The sequence below is a fragment of the Uranotaenia lowii genome, chromosome 2 (assembly GCF_029784155.1).
Source record: "Uranotaenia lowii strain MFRU-FL chromosome 2, ASM2978415v1, whole genome shotgun sequence".
Classification (NCBI taxonomy): Eukaryota; Metazoa; Arthropoda; class Insecta; order Diptera; family Culicidae; genus Uranotaenia; species Uranotaenia lowii.
In genome coordinates this window covers 143,152,615-143,179,445 of record NC_073692.1, presented here as the reverse complement: position 1 = coordinate 143,179,445, position 26,831 = coordinate 143,152,615, and the positions used below count along the sequence as shown (strand labels likewise).

At 34.8% G+C, this 26,831-nt stretch overlaps 1 protein-coding gene across 1 annotated transcript in view; it reads right to left on the bottom strand.

The window, feature by feature from the left end:
* Positions 1 to 26,831, bottom strand: part of LOC129741928 (protein amalgam-like) — a 264,878-nt gene that overhangs the window by 35,432 nt on the left and 202,615 nt on the right. The window contains exons 5-8 of the mRNA XM_055733744.1: positions 22,834 to 23,019; positions 22,482 to 22,686; positions 11,020 to 11,151; positions 10,580 to 10,699 (exon numbers count right to left, since the gene is read on the bottom strand). Coding sequence (XP_055589719.1) covers positions 10,580 to 10,699; positions 11,020 to 11,151; positions 22,482 to 22,686; positions 22,834 to 23,019 — 643 coding nt within the window. The remainder of the gene's footprint in view (positions 1 to 10,579; positions 10,700 to 11,019; positions 11,152 to 22,481; positions 22,687 to 22,833; positions 23,020 to 26,831) is intronic.

The window sequence follows — 26,831 nt, the reverse complement described above, 5'->3', positions numbered from 1 at the left end:
AGAATTGAAAATTGATAAAGTGAGGAGAAATTTTACGGATGATGAAAAGAGCGAAAGAACATTTTTGCAAGGAAAATTTATTAACGTACACCATACTTTACCTCGCAACAACCAGCTTCATCAATTTTTAATTCTGATATTCTTTCTCCATGAATCTAAATTTTTCACCGATATGCCGAAAATAAATTTACATAAATTCTGAATCTGAATTCTGAATCTGAATTCTGAATCTGAATTCTGAATCTGAATTCTGAATCTGAATTCTGAATCTGAATTCTGAATCTGAATTCTGAATCTGAATTCTGAATCTGAATTCTGAATCTGAATTCTGAATCTGAATTCTGAATCTGAATTCTGAATCTGAATTCTGAATCTGAATTCTGAATCTGAATTCTGAATCTGAATTCTGAATCTGAATTCTGAATCTGAATTCTGAATCTGAATTCTGAATCTGAATTCTGAATCTGAATTCTGAATCTGAATTCTGAATCTGAATTCTGAATCTGAATTCTGAATCTGAATTCTGAATCTGAATTCTGAATCTGAATTCTGAATCTGAATTCTGAATCTGAATTCTGAATCTGAATTCTGAATCTGAATTCTGAATCTGAATTCTGAATCTGAATTCTGAATCTGAATTCTGAATCTGAATTCTGAATCTGAATTCTGAATCTGAATTCTGAATCTGAATTCTGAATCTGAATTCTGAATCTGAATTCTGAATCTGAATTCTGAATCTGAATTCTGAATCTGAATTCTGAATCTGAATTCTGAATCTGAATTCTGAATCTGAATTCTGAATCTGAATTCTGAATCTGAATTCTGTATCTGAATTCTGAATTTGAATTCTGAATCTGAATTCTGAATCTGAATTCTGAATCTGAATTCTGAATCTGAATTCTGAATCTGAATTCTGAATCTGAAATCTGAATCTGAATTCTGAATCTGAATTCTGAATCTGAATTCTGAATCTGAATTCTGAATCTGAATTCTGAATCTGAATTCTAAATCTGAATTCTGAATCTGAATTCTGAATCTGAATTCTGAATCTGAATTCTGAATCTGAATTCTGAATCTGAATTCTGAATCTGAATTCTGAATCTGAATTCTGAATCTAAATTCTGAATCTGAATTCTGAATCTGAATTCTGAATCTGAATTCTGAATCTAAATTCTGAATCTGAATTCTGAATCTGAATTCTGAATCTGAATTCTGAATCTAAATTCTGAATCTGAATTCTGAATCTGAATTCTGAATCTGAATTCTGAATCTGAATTCTGAATCTGAATTCTGAATCTGAATTCTGAATCTGAATTCTGAATCTGAATTCTGAATCTGAATTCTGAATTCTGAATCTGAATTCTGAATCTGAATTCTGAATCTGAATTCTGAATCTGAATTCTGTATCTGAATTCTGAATCTGAATTCTGAACCTGAATTCTGAATCTGAATTCTGAATCTGAATTCTGAATCTGAATTCTGAATCTGAATTCTGAATCTGAATTCTGAATCTGAATTCTGAATCTGAATTCTGAATCTGAATCTCATTTTGATTGTTTTGCATCACGCGGTTTTCAACATTGAAATTTCTTCCATCCAAAATTTTTTTTTATGATTTCGGATTTTACAACTTTTAGTAGTATGGTTTTACCCCTAAAAGTATGCAGCAAACTTAATTTCAGAAAAAATGTGAAAAAAGGATTTCACAAAACAAAATCGTGTTTTCATGCGTAATGATCTTTAAGTCATCGCAAATTTATCAAAAACTGTGAAAATTGGTATTCTTGGAGAAACAATTCCAGAATTGAAAATTGATAAAGTGAGGAGAAATTTTACGGATGATGAAAAGAGCGAAAGAACATTTTTGCAAGGAAAATTTATTAACGTACACCATACTTTACCTCGCAACAACCAGCTTCATCAATTTTTAATTCTGATATTCTTTCTCCATGAATCTAAATTTTTCACCGATATGCCGAAAATAAATTTACATAAATTCTGAATCTGAATTCTGAATCTGAATTCTGAATCTGAATTCTGAATCTGAATTCTGAATCTGAATTCTGAATCTGAATTCTGAATCTGAATTCTGAATCTGAATTCTGAATCTGAATTCTGAATCTGAATTCTGAATCTGAATTCTGAATCTGAATTCTGAATCTGAATTCTGAATCTGAATTCTGAATCTGAATTCTGAATCTGAATTCTGAATCTGAATTCTGAATCTGAATTCTGAATCTGAATTCTGAATCTGAATTCTGAATCTGAATTCTGAATCTGAATTCTGAATCTGAATTCTGAATCTGAATTCTGAATCTGAATTCTGAATCTGAATTCTGAATCTGAATTCTGAATCTGAATTCTGAATCTGAATTCTGAATCTGAATTCTGAATCTGAATTCTGAATCTGAATTCTGAATCTGAATTCTGAATCTGAATTCTGAATCTGAATTCTGAATCTGAATTCTGAATCTGAATTCTGAATCTGAATTCTGAATCTGAATTCTGAATCTGAATTCTGAATCTGAATTCTGAATCTGAATTCTGAATCTGAATTCTGAATCTGAATTCTGAATCTGAATTCTGAATCTGAATTCTGAATCTGAATTCTGAATCTGAATTCTGAATCTGAATTCTGAATCTGAATTCTGAATCTGAATTCTTAATCTGAATTCTTAATCTGAATTCTGAATATGAATTCTGAATCTAAATTCTGAATCTGAATATGAGTTCTGAATCTGAATTTTGAATTCTGAATCCTGAATTCTGATTCCTAAACCTGTATCCTGAATTTGAAAACTGAATCTGAATTCTGCATCTGAAATTGAATCTAAATTATGTATGAGTATGTAGAAATGAAAAAAAAAACATAAATTCATTCTTCAACGCGGGTAAAAAAAACGAGGGTCATAAGATCTTCATATAAATTCCCCCCCAACGCAGTTTTCTGTACGGCTCTGCATTTTGTTGACACCCGGCATGGCTATAGACACTATAATTTCATATATGAAATTATAGTGTCTAATAGGCATGGCGGACTCTGAAGGAAACGCCCATCCGCCATTTGCTGCATTGAAAAGCAAGAAGTGTAAGATATAAACACTGTTGCCGTATTTGCCCCAGCAGACTGAGAAACTGCCCAGACCACGGTGCGTCTTAGTAATGCCTTTTACCTATTTGAGTTTGAGCCGCTCTTTATCAAGCGTGCCGATGGTTTATTGGATAGCGCTTGCAACTTTGGATCTGAAGGGTTTCGGTTCAATTCTCGAGTCAGTAAATTTTAATTTTTTATTTTGATTATCTCTAATTTATAAATGATTGCTGGTGCTGCTGCTTCGAGGCGCCACTAGCAACTTTTTTTTATGCCATAATAAGTATGATATGTATTTCGTAAAGAAAACGGTTTCAACTATTTTGTTTTTTTCCCGTTTTTGAAAGGGTTGTGTAGGAAAAAAAATGCATTCTTTTGAGACTAAAATCATTTTAATTGCGCAGCCCAGTTTCGCAAAAACGTTCTTGACATTTTTAAAATGGCACATACAAATCCACGGACATCAACAGAACTCGTCGAGCTGAGTCGATAGGTACCTATAAAGGTATGCCTAAGACCCATAATTAATGATCTCCCCAATCGACCGATAACCAAACCTTTCTGTTAGAAAGGCAAAAAGATTCAAGCAATACCAACAACAATAAAACATTCATTTCGTTATCAGCATCAGCACAATCAATCAACAAACCACGCGGCGAGACGGCAGTTCCTCCTGCTGCTGGGTTGGGTGGTAGATTTGGTGAGCGACAAAAAGAGAGCTAAAGGATTTGTTTCTCCCGCGGCTACGTGAGGGGTGCGAGATTTGTACACCAACCTGCTGAAAATGTGGGCCAAACTGGTTGAAATCTGACAGCTTTCAGAAAATTCGAAAAACGTTGCTACAAATTTTCAAAACACCACACAAAAAGTATGTCAATCGAAAGAGGAGATTCTAATGAATCTCTAGGTATATAAAAAGTGACCAATTTGAGTTCAAATTTTAGAGAAATCACGCTAACAAAATCCCGTAAACCCTCCGACACGAGGGGGAGTTTGAAAAATGACAAAAAAGATGTGAGTTTCATTTCTATATACTGAACAACTGAGATTTTTGAGGAACCAACTATGTTCTACAAAAATAATAATGAAGTTAACGAAAAAAAATTAAAATTTGAATTATGAGAATCGCTCCATTGGTAAGCGAGATACAGCAATGCAAAGCCAAAATTTTGTGACTTTTTTTAAGTAAGAATTTTTTCTACCGGAAGTTCCGGGATAGCGGCCAAAACTTCCTTTGGACCACCAAAAATTTATACATCCATGGATAGATTTATTCTTGACAAAAATTATAAAATCAGCGCAATATTTGGATTCTGTCACAAGTTATAAGTATTCTAAAAAGAGCTCTTTTTCGGGACATTTTTCATTTCGAATCAGCTACTGGTGATCTCATAAAATATTTCGACTTATTTCTTCAATATTGAGAAACTAGAATAAATTATCTATACAATGAACTAAAATTCATCTAAATCGGTCAATATTTGCGGCCAGGGGAACTTACGCAAACTCTCGGGTCATATAGACCCGAACAGCCTAATTACGGAATTTTTTGAGGGAGCACTTCCGGTGGTCACAGGAACTTGCATGGTACTACAGGTTGTGTATTTCGTGATTCCCCAGAAAGGTTTTTAAAATCAAATTTTTGCGATTTTTTCTCGAAGAGTTATGATGATTTGAATGTGCGCTTCGGGTCATATTGACCCGAACGACTTTGGAAGGTTAAGTAAAATGATAACATGTAGATAATTGTTAATTTTTAATAATTTTGCTCCACTTTTGTTCATCATTCTCAATGGAAAGAATTCCGCGGTAAAATCATGAATTTTAAAAAATATTTCATTGAAATGAAATTTCACTGAAAGTTAAAGTTTAGTCAAAAGTTAAACTATTCGAAGCTATTTTTATTTCTCGAAAATAACGGATCATAAAAATAATAGTTCAGCCTTTACGAGTTCTTAGAAGCTTCCACATTTGGACATTCGATACCCAGCCAACATGAAATCGTAAAAGAAATCATCAGCAAACTTGTATATGGATGCAACTCAAATCGGATTCGTAAATAGCATAGCGTAAATAGCAGCACTTAGCATTCGTCCATATCGTATATTCATCGTAGAAGATGTTAAAACCGAATGAAATACGATATAGTTACGATATGCTGGATCAAGTCCTACATAGTACGATCGATGTCAAATAAAATCTTATAATAATCGCTGAAAAATTCTTAGGATACATTTTACTCGCACATGAATTTCTTCTGTGTCGAAATCGTTATTGACGACAAACAGAATCATTAAAAAATAGTACAGAATATGCTTGATATGATTGATTTTGATTAAATATTATCCAACACCACATAAAGGGTAAATCAATTTCGGTTAAGATTTATAATTAAAATGAGTAACTTTAACGTTTCGTGTAACTGTCGGCCAGGCGCGAATATGCTTGAAAACAAAACAGCAACACCGACCAAAACTGAGCAGTTTTTTTTTTGTGTTTTCGAGGTTTCGCCGGAGCTGCATATTGGGCTGAGTGTGTGACTCCCTACGAGCCGATTTCAGTAGCCAAGATTAATTTAAGGTAAGTGAAAACACACAACGTAGTTATTAATAACGTATTATAAATAGAACTTCTCTTTCGAAGAGTTATGCTGATGATGACGACTTGGTAAAATCCCGCGGAAGTGACAGAGGAAGCTTCAATGGAAGATGGAAAAGCACGAAAATTGTAATAAACATCAAGCACACCCAAGACTTGCGGTCATCAAAAATTCTCTGACCAACACAAACAATTCTGACCGAATCCGGCATCATCAACATCGCTCGGTGGTACCATTCGTAACGCGAACTAGCTATTCTCAACTTTTAAACATTGAGAGTTGTGAAAACTTTGGTCATATTAGTGATGACATCAGATGGAAAAATTTCAATTCCTTGGCAGATGGTTCTGTCGGAAAAGTAGTGGATTATGTAAGAAAGAAGTTGGTGTACTCATGATTTTCATTTAATGTTGTTCTTTGTTTCAGTTTTCTGCTAGATTCAACTGGATTCTAAAACAGAAGTACCGAGGTAATCGGTTCGGTTGGTCTGTTGCGAATTGGTACAAATTGGCAAGTTGGCTGACGAAAAAAATCGTTTCTAAAAAGGTAATTTAAAACAAAAAATACTTTGAAATCTTTTATCTTAATGTTTATTTTTCTTTCTAAGGTTTTCAAATAAATAAAAGAAACTACGCTTGCTGGTAAAAATGAAAGTCCCCTGGGATAACTTTGAATGGTTTGACGATTCCAGTCAGGAATATTTCCTCCCTCAAACAGCAAACATATTTTGACAGATATCGGCAGAAGAAGCCTTTGCATACATTGCAAATGTCGGATTGGGTGCGGGAGCAGGATTTTATTGTAGAGAAATCAAATTTGATGGTATGTTGTCGAGACTGGAGGCAGTGTCAGTGGATTTATAATTTTGTCAACTAAAAACTATTTAATATATTTAAGTCTTTATTGTTTAATTATGAAATAAAAACTGATAACAACCCCATTTGGCAGTAGCTTTTGGAATCGTATTTCATTCTCAACATGAGAGATAACATGCTACATAAATAAATCGTTCTACAGCTCAAATCGTACTAGATTATAACCAACCTCGTATAAGGTGTGATCCTATTATCGAAACGATCGTCAAATTTCCTCACATCGTATAAGAGTTCAATTCACCTCCTATATAATGCGACTTAAGTTGTCAATCGATGTTCAAATCTCTGAACACCGTATAAGACTGCAACACACTTCGCATAAAGCGTGACTTAAATTGTCAATCAAAGTTCAAATATCTGAACATTGTATAAGACTGCAACGTACCTCGCATAGAGAATGACTTTGAACGCCAATCGATCGTCGCATTGCTTCAAGTCGTACAAGAGTACAACACACATCTCATAAAGGTTGATTGTGACTGTCAAACATCTCGGAATCCTAACTGTGTATACAACGATCCGTTTAATGTAACGTACTACATACCACCAATGCTACATAAACTACCAAAGTAAATCAATCATCGCAATATTATCGTAGATGATTTTGTCGAAGTCGTAAATCAGAAAATCATGCAAACATGTATGTATATCGCCTCCACTTTTGGTAGGTATAAGCATTTTTCTAACGTCATATACGATGATTAGTGACATAGAGGTACGTATATCTTTTGATATACCTAGACACCAAATTGTTGGCTGGGTAGCATTTTTGTTTCAAGTAAAGGGTGCTATGGTCAAAACTTGGTCAAGGGAAAACACGTGTAGATCGGTGAAATCGTTTATTTAAAAAATCAAATTAAATTTCTTTTTCAAGTTTAATAAGTATAAAATTTAGGAAAAATATTCAGTTAGCCTTCCGCTTTCCCAAATCCGAATTGCCGGGCCTTACGCTTAACCCCTGCCATCAGATTTTGTACAGCCACCTTGTCTACCTTCTTTTTCGCAGAAAGCCAATTTGCTTTGAACTGCTGCTCGTTTTTAGCAGTTTTTTTGGTCTTCTTTAGGTTCCGCTGGACAATAGCCCAGTATTTCTCAATTGGGCGGAGCTCTGGCGTGTTGGGAGGATTCTTGTCCTTGGGATCCACCTGCACGTTTTTGGCGGCGTACCACTCCATGGCCTTTTTACCGTAATGGCAAGATGCCAAATCCGGCCAAAACAGTACGGAACAACCGTGTTTCTTTAGGAAGGCAGCAGACGTTTATTCAAACACTCTTTCATGTAAATTTCTGGGTTGTCAGTCCCGGAAGCTATAAAAATGCTGCTTTTAAAGCCACAGGTACAGATGGCTTGCCAAACCAGATATTTCTTCGCGAACTTTGTCAGTTTCATGTGCTTGAAAATATCTGCTACCTTTCCCTTTCCTTCTTCCGTATAAAACTCCTGTCCCGGAAGCTGCTTGAAGTCGGCTTTGACGTAGGTTTCGTCGTCCATTACCACGCAGTCAAACTTCGTCAGCATCGTCGTGTACAGCCTCCGGGATCGCGCTTTGGCCGTCGTATTTTGTTTATCATCGCGATTTGGAGTCACTACCTTCTTGTAAGTCGACAGTCCGGCTCGTTTTTTGGCTCGATGCACTGTTGTAGACGATACACCCAGCTTATTTGCGGCATCTCGGAGAGAGAGGTTAGGGTTTTGCTTGAAACTACCGGCAACTCTCTTTGTCGTCTCAGTGGCTTCCGGTTTTCGATTTCCCCCCGATCCAGACTTCCTGGCTGACGACAAACGTTCCCCAAACACTTTAATTACATTTGTAACGGTTGATTTGGCAACTTTTAGCGTTTTTGCCAGCTTTGCGTGCGAGTAGCACGGATTTTCGCAATGCGCGAGCAAAACTTTGATACGCTGCTCTTCTTCCTTGGACGGCATCTTGACAACTGAAGAGTGAAATCCAAAATCAAAATAGGAGCAACATTCTACACACACACTCACCTTCAAAATGAGGGGTGTTCAGGTTTTTTAAATGCAAAATTGAAAAAAATACGTCAAGTTGATATTGACCAAATTTTGACCGTATCACCCTTTAGTCTGAGCTTCAATTAAAATATTTTTTCGTTTACAATTAGAAGCTTTTTGTTCAGAGAAAGTTTTCAGGTGAATAATTAAACTTTATTCTGGACCTCATGTAGAAAAAAATCTCAGATTTTATATTTGAATATCTTTTATCTTCTTATCCCCAGTATAGGTTTCCCTGTGAAGTGAAAAATATTTATTCCGTTCAATTGTACCAGAAAAACAATAAAATCAGTCATTTTATAACTTACAAAAATTTTAAGTATGAACTGCGATGAGGTGGTGGCTACAGAGGTTAAGGTGAAATGTTGTTAAAAACTTCGAAAGTTGAACAATTTCCGATGTAGAATTGTAGAACTCTTAATTGTAAATGGTTTTCAAGATTTATATACAAGATTTACTGTAAAAATCTGAGTAATTTTAAGGAATGTTATGTAATTGAATTCCTATTTCTCAAAGCTTTACCTCAATTCTCAAAACTACAGAAACAATATATAAATCTTGTCACCGTTATCGAACAGCACTGGGTATGCCAAAAATGTTCAACTCTCGTGATCAACACAAAAAAACACAAGCACCAGAACAAGTAAGTATAGCAGCAGCAACTCGCGAACATAAATCAAAATTACATGTGAAATCGTACCCAATGGCTTGTGAAATTGGAAAAATCGAAAACATGCCACCGCGCCATCATCATCACCATCAATATCAATGGGCAACAAGCACACAGCAAGCCACGGGCACCCAGCCAGAGTCAAACCAAGCCCACATCATCCCCCCATTCCCGGTGACGTTATTTCTTCTCTAAGCAGTCAGTCGGCCATCCACCCACTCGAAAACAACGTTCCAGCTGTTTAGGGAATTCGGGCGAAACAACGGCAAACGGACGAGTCCTCTGCATGCGCCAAAGTGCATGTGGATCGAACGATAGACTCATTACTCCGAAAGATTATTCGGGCTCGTGTGTATGTTTTGGGCAAACAGCCCGAGGGGTGTGTGCATAGTGGGGAAAATTTCATCAAAATGGTTTTAAAAAAATTGCTTAAAAATTGAAAAAAAATATTTTTATGATGTAAAGGATTTTTTGAACTATTTTTCAAAAGCTTATAACAATTTCAATTTTGTAATGAAATCATAAAAAGTGCATCAAAACACACTGAAGTTAAATCAGCTTCAAATATAATTTAATTGAAAAATTGAGTAATAAACTTTCTTAATAAATTTTTGACATAATTTGTCATTTTTTGTCATTTTTGTCATTTTTGTCATTTTTGTCATTTTTGTCATTTTTATCATTTTTGTCATTTTTGTCATTTTTGTCATTTTTGTCATTTTTGTCATTTTTGTCATTTTTGTCATTTTTGTCATTTTTGTCATTTTTGTCATTTTTGTCATTTTTGTCATTTTTGTCATTTTTGTCATTTTTGTCATTTTTGTCATTTTTAAGGTTTTGTCGAAAATTGCCTTAGTCCAAAAACAGTCAATTTTCTGTAAAAATTTCCAAGTTTAGTGTATTTTGAACAAATTTGAAATATTCAGGAAAATTGGACAAACCTCGGGACAAATCCTAGCACTGATCAAAATCCCTATGACAGACGTCCGTTTTTTTTAAGAAATTGATTGTTTAATCAACTCTCTAGCTCCACCGTGCGATGTCAATCAGATCGCCATCCATCCGGTGTGTGGTATGTACACAGCAGTAGCACACAGTTTGGCTATTTTTATTCGATTATTTCGGTTGGTGGTTGAATGGTAGTTATTTCTGATCTGGGTGTGCCGCAATTTGGGAATGAATGTCGGTGGGGCCTCCCAAGCAAACCGGAACATGCATGGCATGGGGGCGTTCGAGTCAAGTCAAGTCGGTCGAGTCAGTCGAGTCAGTACCCTCTAGTACAAATGCGAGTGGTTCCGGAATGCTTTTTGCCATATTCCGCTCTACTTACCGTCATTTTTGTACCACCCATTGAGCGGGGCAGGAAACGCCTCCACAGTACACTGGAGCAGAACGTGGCTCTCGACTGGGGCCGCCACCAGTTGGTTATCCGCTTTGACGCTCGGTGGGACTTTTTCCGGAGCATAGGGATGGGCAATGGAAACAAAACGTAATTTGATTAATTTCAAATGACCCAGAATGGTATTGAGGAGGATTTTTATTCCACCATTATTGCATTGAGAAGCTAATTGGAATATTAAAACTGAATTGTGGAGTGCAGCTTAGCAGCTGCACCTATTTATGAGTAATTTGTCGGAGGGAATTCGAGAAGATTTAATTTTACTCTAGTTTGTTCATGATTACGTTTGAAGATGTTTTGAGATTCTTTTTCCATGGAATGATAATTGTCACTTAATTAAAAACTTTATTGACATAAAAATTGATACTCACAGTTTACCTGAACGTCGTACCGTTTGCTGACCGATGGAGGAACTCCGTTCGATGCTATGCACAGATATCCGCCCATGTCAGTTCGTTGCACTTGATTGAGCACCAGCCTTTCGCCTTCGACGAATTTAACAACTGTGGATGGAAAAGAAAAATTAAAATAATGTTAATAATTTTTATAAAAAAAAATAACGAAAACACTCATATAGTTAGGTTACCAAAACTTTCCGCCCATGCATTTAGGCCGAACAAATTTTGATATGTTATCTAAAAAGCTGACAATGAGTCAAGCAAATCGAATCAAAGGCAAGCCGATTCAATAAAAATCTAGAGAAAAAAAACTTGGAACAGATTCCTGAAACTTGTTTAAAAATATCGCTTTGGACGAAAAATAGAAAAAAAAATCCCCTAGATTAATTTGAATTAATTGTATGATTACGCATAAAAAGAGAATAAAGAGCGAACACGGAATTATTGAGACACATTCAACAAGCATAACTTTTTACCATTGGGTAGAAATCACCCAAATTTTGCACACTTTCTAGTAGATGTGTATTGTTTACATGCTGTCAAACTCGAAGTCGTGTTTTTCGATTCGATTCAACGAAAATGGAGGTGAACCAACGCGAGTCGAGAGAACCAATTCTTCTTAAACACCTGGAATTTCCTGACCTGTCTCACCGGCAGTTGGAAAAAGGGTTAAACAAGCATCAATAAACGTTCTCCAGAGTTTGAAGCCGTTCCAGGAGTTTTTGACGATGGACCACGGCAAAGGAGTTGGAAGAAAACCAGGACCGGAGAACAAAAAGATGGTAGGAAAGGTGAAGTGGATGATTAAAGCAAATCCCAACGTCTCAAGTCGTGATCTGGAGAGCTTCCCAAACCGTGATGAGCGGCAACATTCGACGGCTAAAATTCGGTCATGGAAGCTCCACGAGAAGATGCTGACAAAATATTGCTTCTGTGTGATAGACGACGAAACGTATATTAAAGCCGATTTTAAGCAAATTCCGGGGTTGGAGTTTTTCACCGGCAAGAGCAAATTCGATGTGGACGACAAATTCGAGTAGAATAAAATGTCGAAGTTCACCTCCAAATATATCGTTTGGCGGGCCATTTGCTCTTTCAAACTGAGGAGTGAGCATCAGATCTACAAATCTGAGTGCCTCGAGAAGCGCTTTTTGCCGTTTTTGCAGCAGCACAAAGAAGCTCCACTATTTTAACCAGGTTTGGCATCATGCCACTATTCTAAAAGTGTCCTGGAGTGGTATGAGGTCAATTCTGTCCATTTAGTTCCTAAGGACATTAGTCCGCCAAACTGTCTGGAGCTGCACCTAATGGGGCAGTACTGGGCAATAATGAAGCGGGAACTTCGGAAGATCAAGAAGATAGTCAAAAACGAGAAGGACATGTTAAAGAAATGGAAAAATAGCTGAAAAATTTGGACCGGATGACATTACTGTAATGACTTTGATGTAGGGCATCAAGCAAAAATGCATTCAATTTTACACTCAAGGCTCCATCGATAAACTTTTCTTTTGATTTTTGAAGTAAATATATGTATAAAACTACCCTAAAATTTTGGTTTGATTCTAAACATTACAAGAAAATTGGAGTGACCTTTTCGGTATCAAATGATTTCGTGTTTTCCCTTAAAATCTGGGCCAAATCCGAGCTTTTTTCAATGAACTTCGACAAACGGGTTGGGCCAAATTTTTCCAAAATTGATTTATAAATATCCGGACAAGTCCGGGTAAAATAAAGAATCTGGTAAGGAGAATTCAGAACTTATTTTTTATTTTCTCTTGAGAATTTTGAAAATGGAAAAAATAGAGTAACTCTAAGATCAATGCTACAAATTTATTTTGCTCTTACTTTAGTTAGATACTCATTGCTTCCAACAGGAAAAAAATTTAGTCGTGCTGCAACTATTTGTTTTGTAATTTAACGTTACTTTGGAGTTTGCAGATTTGAGGTCCGAATGGTTCTTTTATTAGTGGTCAGGACCTATAAGAGAGTGAGTACAGTTTTAAGTCGAATCTCTATACTTCGATCAGGAAACTACGGAGCGACTCCATACGAAGTTTTGGCTAAAACCATTTCCAAATATATTTTTGGATTTTTCAGGATATTCCAATGATTAATGATAAAATTAACCATGAACGCAATTTTTACAGCATTTCATACGTATAAATAGTATTTAAAAAGGATTATAGTGAACTTTTGGATCAAAAACACAATTCGCAAAAAAAAAAAATTGGTTTTCATTTTGGACCGTTTTAATAGCATCGAGTTGTTATCAAGTTTGTAAACTTTTGATTGCCTCGTTAAGGTCAAAATATATCAAAATGGCCCAATAATGGAGTTAGCTTTTTACACGAACTAGACACGAACAAGGACACCATTTTGCCATATTGTCATTCGTTCCACATATTTTAAGAAGCCAAAAAAAACCACTTTTGTATCCAAGAACATAAATTCTAATTTTTACAACGCATCGCAACTAAGGCCAATTGAAAAGTTCTGTGCTATTTTGAAGCCGGCAGTCAGTGACCATCTCAAAGTCTGAAATTTTGAAAAGAATTGGTCTATTAGGTAAGTTTTTATAGCGATTTACTGTAATGTTACTTATTTATTTGCAATTTCCTTACATTACAGAATAATTTCCTTCACTCAGTTCAAACCCGTACTTTTTTTCAATGGAATTAAAAATCTGTTGCTAGTGACTCTAAATGCTACCTCTATTTTTTTTATTTTGAAACTTTCTTCAATGTTTGTACCTTTTGATAAAAAATGAATTTACTAATACATTTCCTGAATTTGTTTAAGAAAGACTCTTAAAATATATAAGCTTCACCTTTCGAAGCTAATCAGGTCAATATGGTCAAAATCAATGGAGAACTGAGATTTTTGAGAGGCTAAGTAAGTTCTATGAAAACGAAAATCAAATTAAAGCGATAAACTTAAACTACAGATCCTCACCCAATCAGAAGAGAATAACAAAAAAAATTGTTTCGAAGGTGATGGAAAGTATAAAAGAAACATGAGGTATCAAAAAAACAAAAAAAAACATAAGCGAAAGAACAATAATAAGGAGTGTATCGAAAATTAACTATAAACATACTTAGGCCTTCTACTTACTAACGCGTGAACGCACACTACTGTGCTCACCTGTATGTAGCATCTTGATCTGTCAAGAGTGAATCTGCGCTTTGTTTACGTTTGAAACATTCGTTTCTCCCAAAATGTCGCGAATTAAAAAATAAGTTAAAGTTCGTAAGTTGGGCACTTGAATGCAATAGAAGGGCATCTCGATGAATGAAGTGGCGAAACGTTTCGGCATTCACCCGGCGAGCGTAAAATCCATCATCCACAAGTTCGGGGAACACTATACGTTTGATGATTTGCCAGGAAGAGGCAGAAAACCAGGACCATCTGACCCAAATATGGATCGTAAGGTAATCAACCTCATCAACCGGAATCGATCGATGTCCATACGGGATTTGGCAAAAAAAGCTGGGACATCGATCGGAATAGTATAGCAGATCAAGAAGCGGAACAACCTGAAGACATACAAGAAGCAGAAAGTGTCCAAACAAATGGCTGAACAACAATCACGAGCCAAAACCAGAGCCCGGAAGCTGTATCATCGGATTTTGCAGAAGCCAGATGCGTGCATTCACATGGACGATGAAACTTTTGTAAGAGAAGATTCCAGTACTCTTTCGGGACCACAATTCTTCACTGCAGCTATTGGGGAGGATGTGAGTGACCACGAGAAGTCTATTGGGGTGGAAAAAATTGGCCAGAAATAGCTTGTGTGGCAGGCAATTTGCTCCTGCGGATTAAAGTCGGCGAGTTTCTTTACAAAACGAACAATAAATACCGATATCTACCAAAAGGAGTGTTTGCAGAAAAGGTTGCTGCCACTATATATGAAACATACGACTCCACCATTGTTCTGGTAGGATTTGGCGTCAGCCCACTACGTTAAAATCCACTCTTAGATGGTTTGAGGCTAACGATGTAGATTTCGTTGAGACAGATATTAAACCACCAAACTACCCCCGCTTCGCCCCATAGAACGATTTTGGGCTATCGTCAAGAGAGTTTTCAAGAAGAATGGTAAGGCCAACAGGACCATGGCGGGTTTCAAGAAAAATTGGAATGCTGCGGCCAAGAAGTGTGATCAATCAGCTGTACAAAACCTAATGAAACGCGTCAAGTCGAAAGTCCGAGAATATTACCAATAATTACTGTTTTACTTGTAATTCTTTATAAACTGTAAGAATAAGCTTTTTAAAACACTTCCGAATTGTTTCTTCTGTTGAATCATCAAAAAAAACCAATACATTGAAAAAAAATGTGTATATAAATTATTTTCTATACACTCCTTATTAGAGATGTACCGAATATTCGGTCGGCCGAATATTCGGCGCCGAATATCGCCAAAAAACCGTTAAGCCGAATATTCGGCTCACCGAATAGTTGAGCTAAGTATTCGGCAAGATAGGCCGAATAGGCCGAATATCTTCTACAGACTTGAAATTTTTTCAAATAATTTTTGATAATTTATTAAACATCCAAAAGTAATGTTGTAAAAGCTACACAATCATAAAAAACTTATGGTTTCAGTATAACATCTAAGGTGTATCCGCCTATCTTTCATTGTAGATATGTTTGGGCTTGCCCACAAATCCAGTAAAGAATCCAGATTAGTCAAACTGGACGGAATATCCAGATATTGTTTAATACTTCACGAGTTTCCTCTTTAAGAATTTTAAGATTTTGTGTTCAATTTTTTCAAAAATTGGTTGAAGATCATCTATCTTATACACAAATATTTTAAAGATATCTTGCTCAAATTCGACCTTCATCTAATTCAATATCAGAGAAGCAAGTTCAAATAGCTTTGCGCCTGTTTCGACATGTTTTATCCAAGATTTCACAGGAACGCAATCTGTTTGGTGATAAACGCCCTAGAAGCGACAAGTCATCACATATCTTTTCAGTTATTGGTGACATTTTAAAAATAAGAAAGACCCCTACTTAAAAAATATCTTGAAAATCATCATCCGATAATATCATCTGGTTGAAAATAATCGACTAAAATATGAGGGGCATTAATATGGAAGAAATAGAAAGCATTGAATTAATCGCTCAAGGTTTTTTCATTGAAAACTCAATAGAATATTCGACCGAATATTCGGCCGAATATTCGGCCGAATATTCGTTTGGCCGAATAGTTGAAAAGGTCAATATTCGGTATTCGGCCGTTCGCCGAATACCACTATTCGGTACATCTCTACTCCTTATCATGAATTTTTCGGAAAAAATGCATCGGCTCACCGGCAGGACTTGAATCTGCAATCTCTGCTTCAGTACAACGGCACGTTAGCCAATTTCACCACGGTGAACGTGATGGAATCGACCGACCCGAGCTGCACCGATCAACTGCTGGACCTTCTATCGAATCACCAAGTACATATATCTCGCATATGTTATCTTTCCCACTATTGATATCTCTTGCTCTCTATTACCACCTATCGACTGGGGATTTCAGTCAAGCGAGCACATGGTCGCTTGGATCGAGTTAAACTTTCTCAATTTTTTTTTCATAAAGTGCATGCAAGGATAACTAAATTATAGCACCTTTTGATAGCATTATAACAAGGATATAACTCAATCAGATAGGATATCAATCACCAAAAAGAAACAAAAAGCAATATTTTGCAAACAAGTTTGCATGCAATATATGAGTCTTTTCAAGTCCTTGTATTCAACTTTGCATTGTCTTCAGGCTTGTTTTCAAACTTGTTTGAGATGTATTTTTGGCAATTCCAAAACTCTTTGAAACATTTTAAAACAGCAAAGTTGTTAGAAATTATAAGTTACTAGCTGACCCGGTGTGCTTTGCTACACCTTCCAAAAATTATTGAAATTTGTTGTCCCTGTTTTTTTAACTTTTCATTTATTTGCACAAATTCTAAATTGAATTCCAATATCATTAAAATGTTTTTTTTTAATTGTTTTTTAATTTGGAAACTTAATTTTTTTTTTAATCCGTGTTTTTGTTCTTTTTATGACTCTGGATTTTTTTGCTTCATAAGTTTATAGCTTATGCCATTTTTTTAATATATGGAATCTTTGCTGTCCCTCTATTTGGAGAGAGGGTCTCAAACTATCCTAGAAAAATTTTCTATAACAAAATAACATCATTGGACTCTCATTTTACCTATTCGTTCTCGAATTATTATACAAATTGTGAGAGTGACCCCCTTCATCATACCTTTAACCCTAATGGAAGGAATAGAGTCTTATAACATTAGAAAAACACTTCTTATATACCAATACGATTCCATATCATATATGGCGTCATTCTCGATAAGCTCTCGAGCAATTCGAAAAATAGGTGATCCTCTCCCCACTTTATATCTCCCCTCTGGCAGGAGAAGGGGGTCTCAAACCATCGAAGCAACATTACCCGTACACAAATATGCTTCCATGCAATTTTGGTTCCATTTCCTCGATTAGTTATCAAAATTAAAAAAAAAAATATATATGAGTGACCCTCTTCCCATAATATCGTTCCACTGAATGAAGAGAGGGGTGCTACACCACCGAAAAAACATTTCTTGTACTCGAAAACCCACCCATGCCAAATTTGGTTTCGTTTGATATATTAGCTGTCGAATTGTGCCATAAAATTAGTATCGGAGCCCCTTTTGCTGCCTATCATCCCCTACCTGGAAAAAGGGGATCAAGATCTGAAAATTTCGTGTATTCAAATACATTCCCATGCCCAATTCTGATCAATTTGCTCGGTTGTTAGATTGTTCTCATGTCATATTTGTTTCCGTTTGTTACAAACCAAATTTTGTTTTATTTGCTGGGTAGGTTCCCGAGTGATGTAAGAATTGTATGGAAGCACCCTCCTCCCTTAAGATCTTACAACTTGAAGAACGGAGGGTTCTCAAAATATCATAGAAACATTTCTCGTAATCAAACACCTGTCCACGCCAAATTTGGTTCCATTTGCTTGATTAGCTATCCAATTATGCTGAAAATTGTAAAGAAGCCCCCTCCCCCTCCCACTTTCTATTTCCTCACTGGAAGGAGGAAAGGGTAGTAAATATTCAAGGAACTATTTATTGTACCCAAATAAACTTCCAAGCCAAATTTGATCAAATAGATTTTAAATTATGCAATTAAAAAGGTATGAAAGCCCCCTCCTTGCTTCCTGTATCTTCACTGGAAGGAGGTAGGGGTCTGAAATAATCATAGAACCATTCTTCGTATTCCACTACCCTCCCATGCCAAATTTGGTTCCAATATCTTGATTGGTTTTCGAGTTATATGGAAAATTGTAAGGTAGACCCCCTCCCCCCTTCCTATCACCTCACTAAGAGGAGGGAGGGGTACCAAATATTCATAGAAATATTCCTCGTTCCCAAATACCACCCCATGCCCAATTTGATACCATTTGCTTGATTGGTTCTCGAGTTATGCAAAAAATTGTCTTTTGTTTGGGAGGCCCCTCCCGCTCTTCATGAGAGAGGGAGGGGTCTCAAATCATAATAGGAACCTTCCCCGGCCTCCAATACCCCCACCTGCCAAGTTTCACGTAAATCGGTTCAGTAGTTTTCGAGTCTATAGGGAACAGACAGACAGACAGACAGACAGACAGACAGAAATTCATTTTTATATATATAGATTGATAATAATCAAACATATTGACTTAATTTTGAAATATCTAGGAAAAAAACCACAATGCATCTTATATCATCATCTATATATCATCATTGCTTTACATTTGAGGCCAGTTGTACGTCAACAAACTACTTACACGTAAGGTTGTCCCTAAACGGATATTTAGCGAACAGCTTAGGGAGTTTAAAAATGGTCAAATTAAAGTTTTTAAGAATAATTGTTAGTGGAATAAGCAAATTTTATCATAACAAAAATTCACAATATGTTATTTCAGATCCCTTCCCATGGATGTCTCTTTTGAATAGTACTTTGGAAAACAGAAGAGCCTCCTTAGTAATGAGACATAATTTCGGTGGAATTTTTCTTTCTTTCTATGTTTTCTGGTTATAAGTAGTGGGGGGAGAGGGGGTGGGATTTAAAAGCGCCGTTTATATTTCCATAGAAATTCCTATTTTTCTAATGATATTTTTTAACAAAGTTTCTAAGAAATTAAGTGAAACTGGGGAAGGGGTTTGTTTGGGGTTAAACTCTGCCTATGAGTGTCCAAAATCGTTTTTTCTAAACCCAAAATTTCAAATTTTTAATCAAATTTTGATGAACGACCAACATGATTCAAGAATCACAATCTGGACTTGACAAAAAAACCACGAAACATCTCAGGTCTATAATTTAACTATAGTTTTTCTAAAAAGTCCCAAATATTGAATTTCAATAAGATTAGACTTAGCTTGTCAGATTCCCAGCTCAAGACGAATTGTTACAATTTACTTGCAAAAGTAAACAAATATTCAAATTTTGTCATTCGAATAATGTATTTTGTTTACAATTTCGAAGATTTTTGGTAGCTTAACATATGATTTGAAATAATTTGAGGTGTTTCTATAAAAAAACAACAGTTCTCATGTAATGTTCTTCAGAATTTGCATTGAATAATTTTGATATTGGCGCATTAGACTGAGTCGATTTGAGGTCATTTTTGAATTTATCAAACCCTGGGGTCTTAAATGCTTCGTTTTGGCCCGAAACTCATACATGGTTTTTTGTAGAATTTTTAAGTAACGTTTACATGAGTAAATTTGAATTGAGGAACTTTGTAAATTAGCACAAAAACCATTAGCCAGCTCGGTTCCACAGAAGAAACAAAAATGATATTGATTTTTCAGTACAAAATATTCAATTTTCCCATACAAACTTAAAAGTTCAAATTTACTCATGTAAACGTTACACAAAAATTCTGCAAAAAATCATGGATGAGTTTTGGACCAAAACAAAGCATTTAAGAACCCAGGGTTTAAGAAATTCAAAAATGATTCCAAATCGACTCAGTCTATTGGCGCATAATAAAAAAAAACCGAATTTGCACGGTTCGGAAACTCGCCGAAAACAATCTCGAAAGCTTAGGTTAGAAATTCTCCAAACAGAGATTAACAACCGCGTTTAAACAATAAAATTCGATTCCTGTGATTAGCTTTCGGATTCTGTATCTTTTTTACTATTCTTGAATTTCAGTTTTTCATCATTGCAACAAAATCATGATTCGAATCTGCGTTTTGCATTTCAAGCTTAAACTTGTTGAATTTTCCATATTAGAAGTTCATCATTTCGGGATATGAAGAAGAAAACTAGACATTTTAAACCAATTTCAAGATTTGGATTTGAATTTCTTATTTTTAACTCTTATACAGAATCGTAAATTTTCAACTGGTGATCTAATAAATGTGAACACAGTAATTTTTGCAGTTTTCATTTAAATTCATAAGTTGAATTTCGATTTAATAACTGAATAAAGAATTCACATTGAAATCTAGGAATTCAGAATTCAAATCAGAGTTTTCCGGAAAAGGATAATTGTTCAAAATCGGAATTCAGATTTGAACTTAGGATCAAAGGCAGGTTTCAGACTTGGAATTAAAAAACACAGTTTAACATTTGCTTATCTTAGTAAACACGAAAAAAATCTTTAAAATGCAACCTTTATGTATTTTTCAAAAACATCATTTAAGGAATTGTTAACTTTTAGGACTTTTTTTATGTAAGTTGGGAATCAAAATAAATAATCATTTTTTATTGTGAAATAACTAAAACCTGAATAATAATATGGAATCTTTTTTATTTTCTACTATAGGTTACGTATGCACTTTTCAAGAAAAAATGTTAAAGAAAAAAAAATGTCATCAAACTATTATTACTATTATCTGAGGATATTGTATGTTTAATATACATATATCTGAGACTTGAGTTACAAGAAAATTCTCCGGTAATTTCACTTTTTGAATTACCTCCTGTTCTAAGTGTAATATTTCACATATTACACATCGGAACTCAATTTTGCAGGAATTTTATTGAGAAACTTCAGCCAATAAAAAAATATTTTACAAGTTTTCAAAAACTACGCTATACCACGATTTGTAATGAATTTTGATCAATTTTTGTTGAAATATTTGTTTACCATTCATTCATAAATTTCCCTTAAAAAAATTCAATAAACAGATTTATTGGTGTTTTGATGTAAGTATTCATGAGTTTCTGAAATTATTTTTATACTATTTATTAACGAAATTGACGTTTAAAATTTATAGTGATAATATTGATTTTCAAATAAAAACGATCGATGAAAATTCTAAATGAATCGCAATTTTCGGTTCAAGGCCAGAAGTTATACCCCTTATAATTTGTTATCCTACCCATAGATTTTTTAAACTGAGAAATGTGATATTTAGGAGTTTCTCAGTGAAATTTCAGAACGCGTTGGGTCAAATGAAAAATATTTCAGTTTCTGCGAAAGAGTTCCAAAAAGTCGAAATTAAGAAGTAGATACATTGCTATTTCTCAACTTTCAAAGTCAAAACTTATCAGATAAAAGTGGAATAGTTGCTGTAACTCTGAAATTCAGTTTGAAGAATAAATATCGTCAGAACAAAAGTGCGAATTTGAAGACCTATGTGCTTGCATCCCAATTTTAATAGAACTATGAACGATACTGTAAGTCTATTAAAGTTAAACAAGAAAACAAGCTAAATGGTTCCAAAATATACAATTTTTCATATATTTTTCAAAGTATTGTGATTTTCAATTTGAAAAAAACTTACTCTGAGAATCTGGAAATTGCAATAGTTTAAGAATGAGGTAAAATGATTAGGAGTCAGTAACTTAAATCGATGAATTTAGCATCCCTTGGATTCTTTTTTTTAGAAAACTTTTTTTTAGAAAACTTTTTTTTTCTTTATTCGAATCGATTTGTACAATTTGGGATAGAAGAGGCGAGTTTTTTATTTCTTTTTGATTGGTCAGCTTTTCAATTTATTCGGAAAAGATTAATGAAAAGATATACAAATAAAAAATAAATAAAATAAAAAGACATGCACCGTCTTAGCCGATTTAGGCTTTACAGACTGAATAAATGACATGGACAACTTAAGATTAACATTTAACACCCAGTACCGAGAAAGGAATCGAACCCATGCCATCAGTGGTCCAGCAATTACCGATTTAGCACGCTAACCACTTGACCACCGAGACGTATAATAGATATTCGAAATGAAAAAAAGTTAACTAGTGTCTCCATGTATTGAAAAAACCTTAATAAAAATATGGTACAGCATGTCCCACATATGTTTTATTTTCAAAAATGTTTCAGCAATAAAGGAAACTAAGGAACGTATGAAAATTATTATTAACCCTTCTTGTCCATGTCACAATGCGTAATTGTACCTTTGTATGAACAACACATGAATTTTACGCAACATTTGGCTCACCTTGTTTTTCCCGCCCATCGCTCCGCAGCACAATGTCCTTGCCACCCTCCCGACGCCATTGCACATTCGGCAGGGGAACACCGACCGCCTGGCAGAGAAGCTGAATGTTACCACCCTCGTTGGCCACGCCCTCCTCCAGGGATGCACTGTTGGGATCGTTGGAGTTTAATATGTCCGGTGGAACGACGACCTCCAAATTGCCGGACTGGTGGAACGAGAATTGAAAAAATGTTATAGTTTGTAAAAGGGAATATTTTAAATATAAATTTATGATAGTTTCCTACTACAAATTAATCATCTCTCGAAAAATTACAATTCGTTATCAAAAGTGGAAACTTTTCACCGAACTCACCTGATGCGCCATGGGATCCGTATTCACCTGGCACATGTAGCTGCCGGAATCGTTGAGCTGCACGTGGGATATGTGAAGCTTCCAGGTGTTATGACCGTTGTGTGTAACCGAAAGGCGCGGGTTGACCGCCACCATGTGGGTGTGGATTGCCAGGATAGCCTTCGAGTCCGATTTTATCCATGCCACCTGGGGAAAAGGGAATTAAAAATTTAAGCCATTTAATGGATGATCCGCGCTTCTGCTTTGCAATTTGCTGATGAAATTCATACGGAATTTCTCAATGGTAAGACAACCGTATGATTTTTATCAAACAAGATATTCATGAAAAAATATTGAAGAAGGAAAAAACTGGAATCGTGTTTGGCATTTAATTTTGAAGCAACTATGAGGTGACCATATATTTTAAGTGTGAAAGAAGTGTATTCGGATGAAATTCCACACATTGTTTTGTGAATAACTTTCGAAAGCGAGAATGGAAATTGATGAAATTTTAAGTGAAACTAAGGATGTTATGTTAACTTGTGGAATTTTTTGTGACGATCCCTTAAGTGGTTTTTGAGATAGCGCCAAATAAAGAAGCTCATTGACCAAATTTTGTGGGCAGGATCTTGAAAAATACAATTCAGGACCCCAAAACCCCCAAAACAGTTCAAAATGAACTTTTTGATCAAAGTTCTTATGGTCAATCGTTTAAGGGGTCTTTTAGAATCTAATAGTGAACTAAAATTTTAATGAAAGTGAAGATCATGGATTCCATAATTCCTGACTAATAAACATGACATAATTTCTACACGGTTAAAAAGCTTCACACTGGTATAAAACAAAATACGGTGGTCAAACCGTTCGCAAATAATTGGACCTTTCGCGGGAGGATATTTTGAAAAGAAAAATCGTTATGAACAAGCAAAACAAACTCATCAGCGGGCACCTTGCAGATTTCCAACCAGAAACTTTTCGTAAAGATTTATTCAAAAATATTCCACAAATCCTTATTAATTAAAAAGCACAAACCAAGATCTATACACTGATCTCGAAAAAAATTTTTGGGATTGGTTGTGAATGTCCGGTGGAATGATACCATGAATTGAAGTCGAATTTCGTTGGCTGAAGCCATTTTTAAATCCAAGATGACGACTTCCTCTTAACTTTAAAATGTTATAAATGACCTAAAATCCCAAGAAACCTCTCAATGTTAATGCTGGGAGAAACTCCTGAACTATGTCAATTTCTCTTTCTGACGCCATATTGCAATCCAAGATGGCGGTTTACGCTTAAGTTCAAAATGCTGCTAATTACTGAAAATCGCAAGAAATCCTCAAAATATGGTTTTTGGGTAAAAGGGCTAAAAGTGTAGAAGTCGAATTTTGCTTTCTGACGCTATCTTGAAATAGAAGATAACGGCTTCCACTGAAATTTTAAATGCAGTAAACGACTAGAAATCACCTGGAATAGCCCACAATCTGGGTATTGTGTAAAAGGGCTTAACAAGTAGAAGTCCAATTTCGCTATCTGACTTCACACAATATTTATGGAGACTTCCGACCATTTTATCTTTTTTGACAAAGCATAACCTGTTTTGAAAGGATTTTGAGTGATGGCTTTGAGAAAACGGGCTCTCAAAATGATATAAATTAACACAGCTAAACTGCCGTTCTAAGCAAGAATGCCATGTGACTTTTGGGTCATTTTCACTTTTTTGCTGGAAACGGTCTCTTTTAGTGTTAACTTTCGAATAAAAACACAAACAAGTATACTTTGTTCTGAACTTATACGAAATTTTCATCAAGGTGGTTGTCTCTATGTTGATAGTTCTACGCAAGAATGCACACTAGAGAAAATTCTATGAAAAATGCAAATTTGTTCAAAAAATTATCTTAAGATGAGTTCAAACTGTTGAATTTAATGTTATTCACAGAAAAGATCAAAGGGCAGAGGAGGAGCGGGAAGCCTTGAGTGTTTTATTCAGAGAAATTTTCACTAAATACTTTTCGGTAGGCACTAATTACATGATCCATACTCAACTATACATTTTTATAAACAAAGAGGAACGTATTTCTCAAACTACGGTTTAGGATGAGTTTTTGGGAAAAAAATAAACTACGCAAGCTTTTAAAATAATAGAAAAATTGTAGCCGTGTGACAGTTTTTCGTAGAACTAGCATCGGCATGCGTTCTCATTCTACGCAAAAGTGACACACGGAGCATTTTTGGCTCTAATTTGCTGTTTTTTTGTAGGAAATGTAATTTTTTTTGGCAGAAAACATTGTAAAATGATTAACTTGAACTGTTTACTACGAAAAAACTGTCGGTCAATTTTTAGTTTGAGAGAAAAATTAGAAATATAGCAGATATTTCAATCGCGTTTTTCTCGTTTGCACGTTTTTCCACATGGGACAATCTTGCTTAGAACGGCAGTAAACTCTCTTAAAAAATTTAAACAATTTTAATGCATTCGCATTCATATTTCAAAAGCATCGCAAATCAGTCCAAATTATTAATCGCTGAATTCGAAGGGTTTGAATAAAAGCACTCACTGTTAAAAACCGTTTTTTTTTTTGTGATTCGAGAAGAATAAATGTATAAAACAATTTATTTGTTCTTGATTGGATGAAAATATATTTGTAATTTTAAGTATGCTCTTTCAGTTAAAGAAAAAACGTTTGATAATTTTTTTTCCATCTTCCAATATTGAGTTTTGGGTTTATCACCACGATTGTTTGTTCTTCAAAATTATCGACGTTTTTCGGTGAGTTTTAATCATAATAAAACGGATTTAAGTTGTCCATACGTTTTGAGCTACTTTGGCATTTGCTCCTCCTCAGTGGACACTAAAATTATATTTTACGTTTTAAAATTAAAGTTGACATCCAAATTTTTAATTTTCACGTTCAATTGACTGGCCATCATCTAAACCAGAGATGAGCAAAGCGCGGCCCGCGAAGTTTTTCCAAATTTCTTTTATTTTTTTCCGACTTTTTTCCTCAATAGATTTTAAATTATAATAAAATACTAGCCCATACTAAACCTAAAAAAAATTATATGCCAGTAAATTGATCAAATATGCATTTGACGCACAATTATTCCAATATTTAACTTTTTTCAAGCGTTTTGAGCATTTATTGTGTTCTTTTTTTTCTGTAATATTCTAATTTCAAAAAATATTATTGATTTGCTTTTATTCCTTTTTTCAACTAATTCTTTAAAATTCACAATAAATGCATAGAAAAACAGACAAAAAATTGGAAGGGTATAAATGATCACATGTGTTTCTAAATCCGTTGTTCAAATACTGGCAAAAAAAAACCATTAACAAAATTACTATTTCCGTTCTTGAATATAAAGGTTTCTCGACAAGATCGACATTAGATTCTCATCAACATGACTCGACATTAGTTTTCGACAAAAATAATTTCTGTGAGTTGTCTGAAAAAGTCTGGGACGACTATTTTTTAAAAATTTCATATAGAAATCATGCCAAATATCGCTAAATCATCAATGTTAGTAAGCTTTAGAAATCTTATACCAGTGTGATATTTTAATTAAATTTAGAAAAAAATTGATGTTGGCAAAATATGTTTAAAAATCTGTAAAATAATGATTTTTCTTAATCTGCAAAGTTATGATTTTTTCTGGAATTAAAACTACAAATGCAATTAACTTATACGAAACTTCAAATTAAAAAAAAATATTTTCATCGTATGTTAGAAAAGATTTTTTTTTAAATAAAATAAAACGAAAACAAATGGTGGCTATTAAGAGAAGGAAAACTATGGAAAAGCTTTCGATTAAACCCTTCCGAAGGCGAAAAGACACTTATCGTTATTTAGTCAGCTGTTCTGTTATTGATGGTTGTTTTACTATGGGAAAATTGCGGAGAAGTTTAACTGCGATTCAAGAAACCAAGATAGAGAACTGGAACTTTCAAAAAATTGCTCAAAAATCAGTGAATTTGCGAATTTCTTTGTTAGTTTGACAATTTTTCACAACGTCTTATCTCA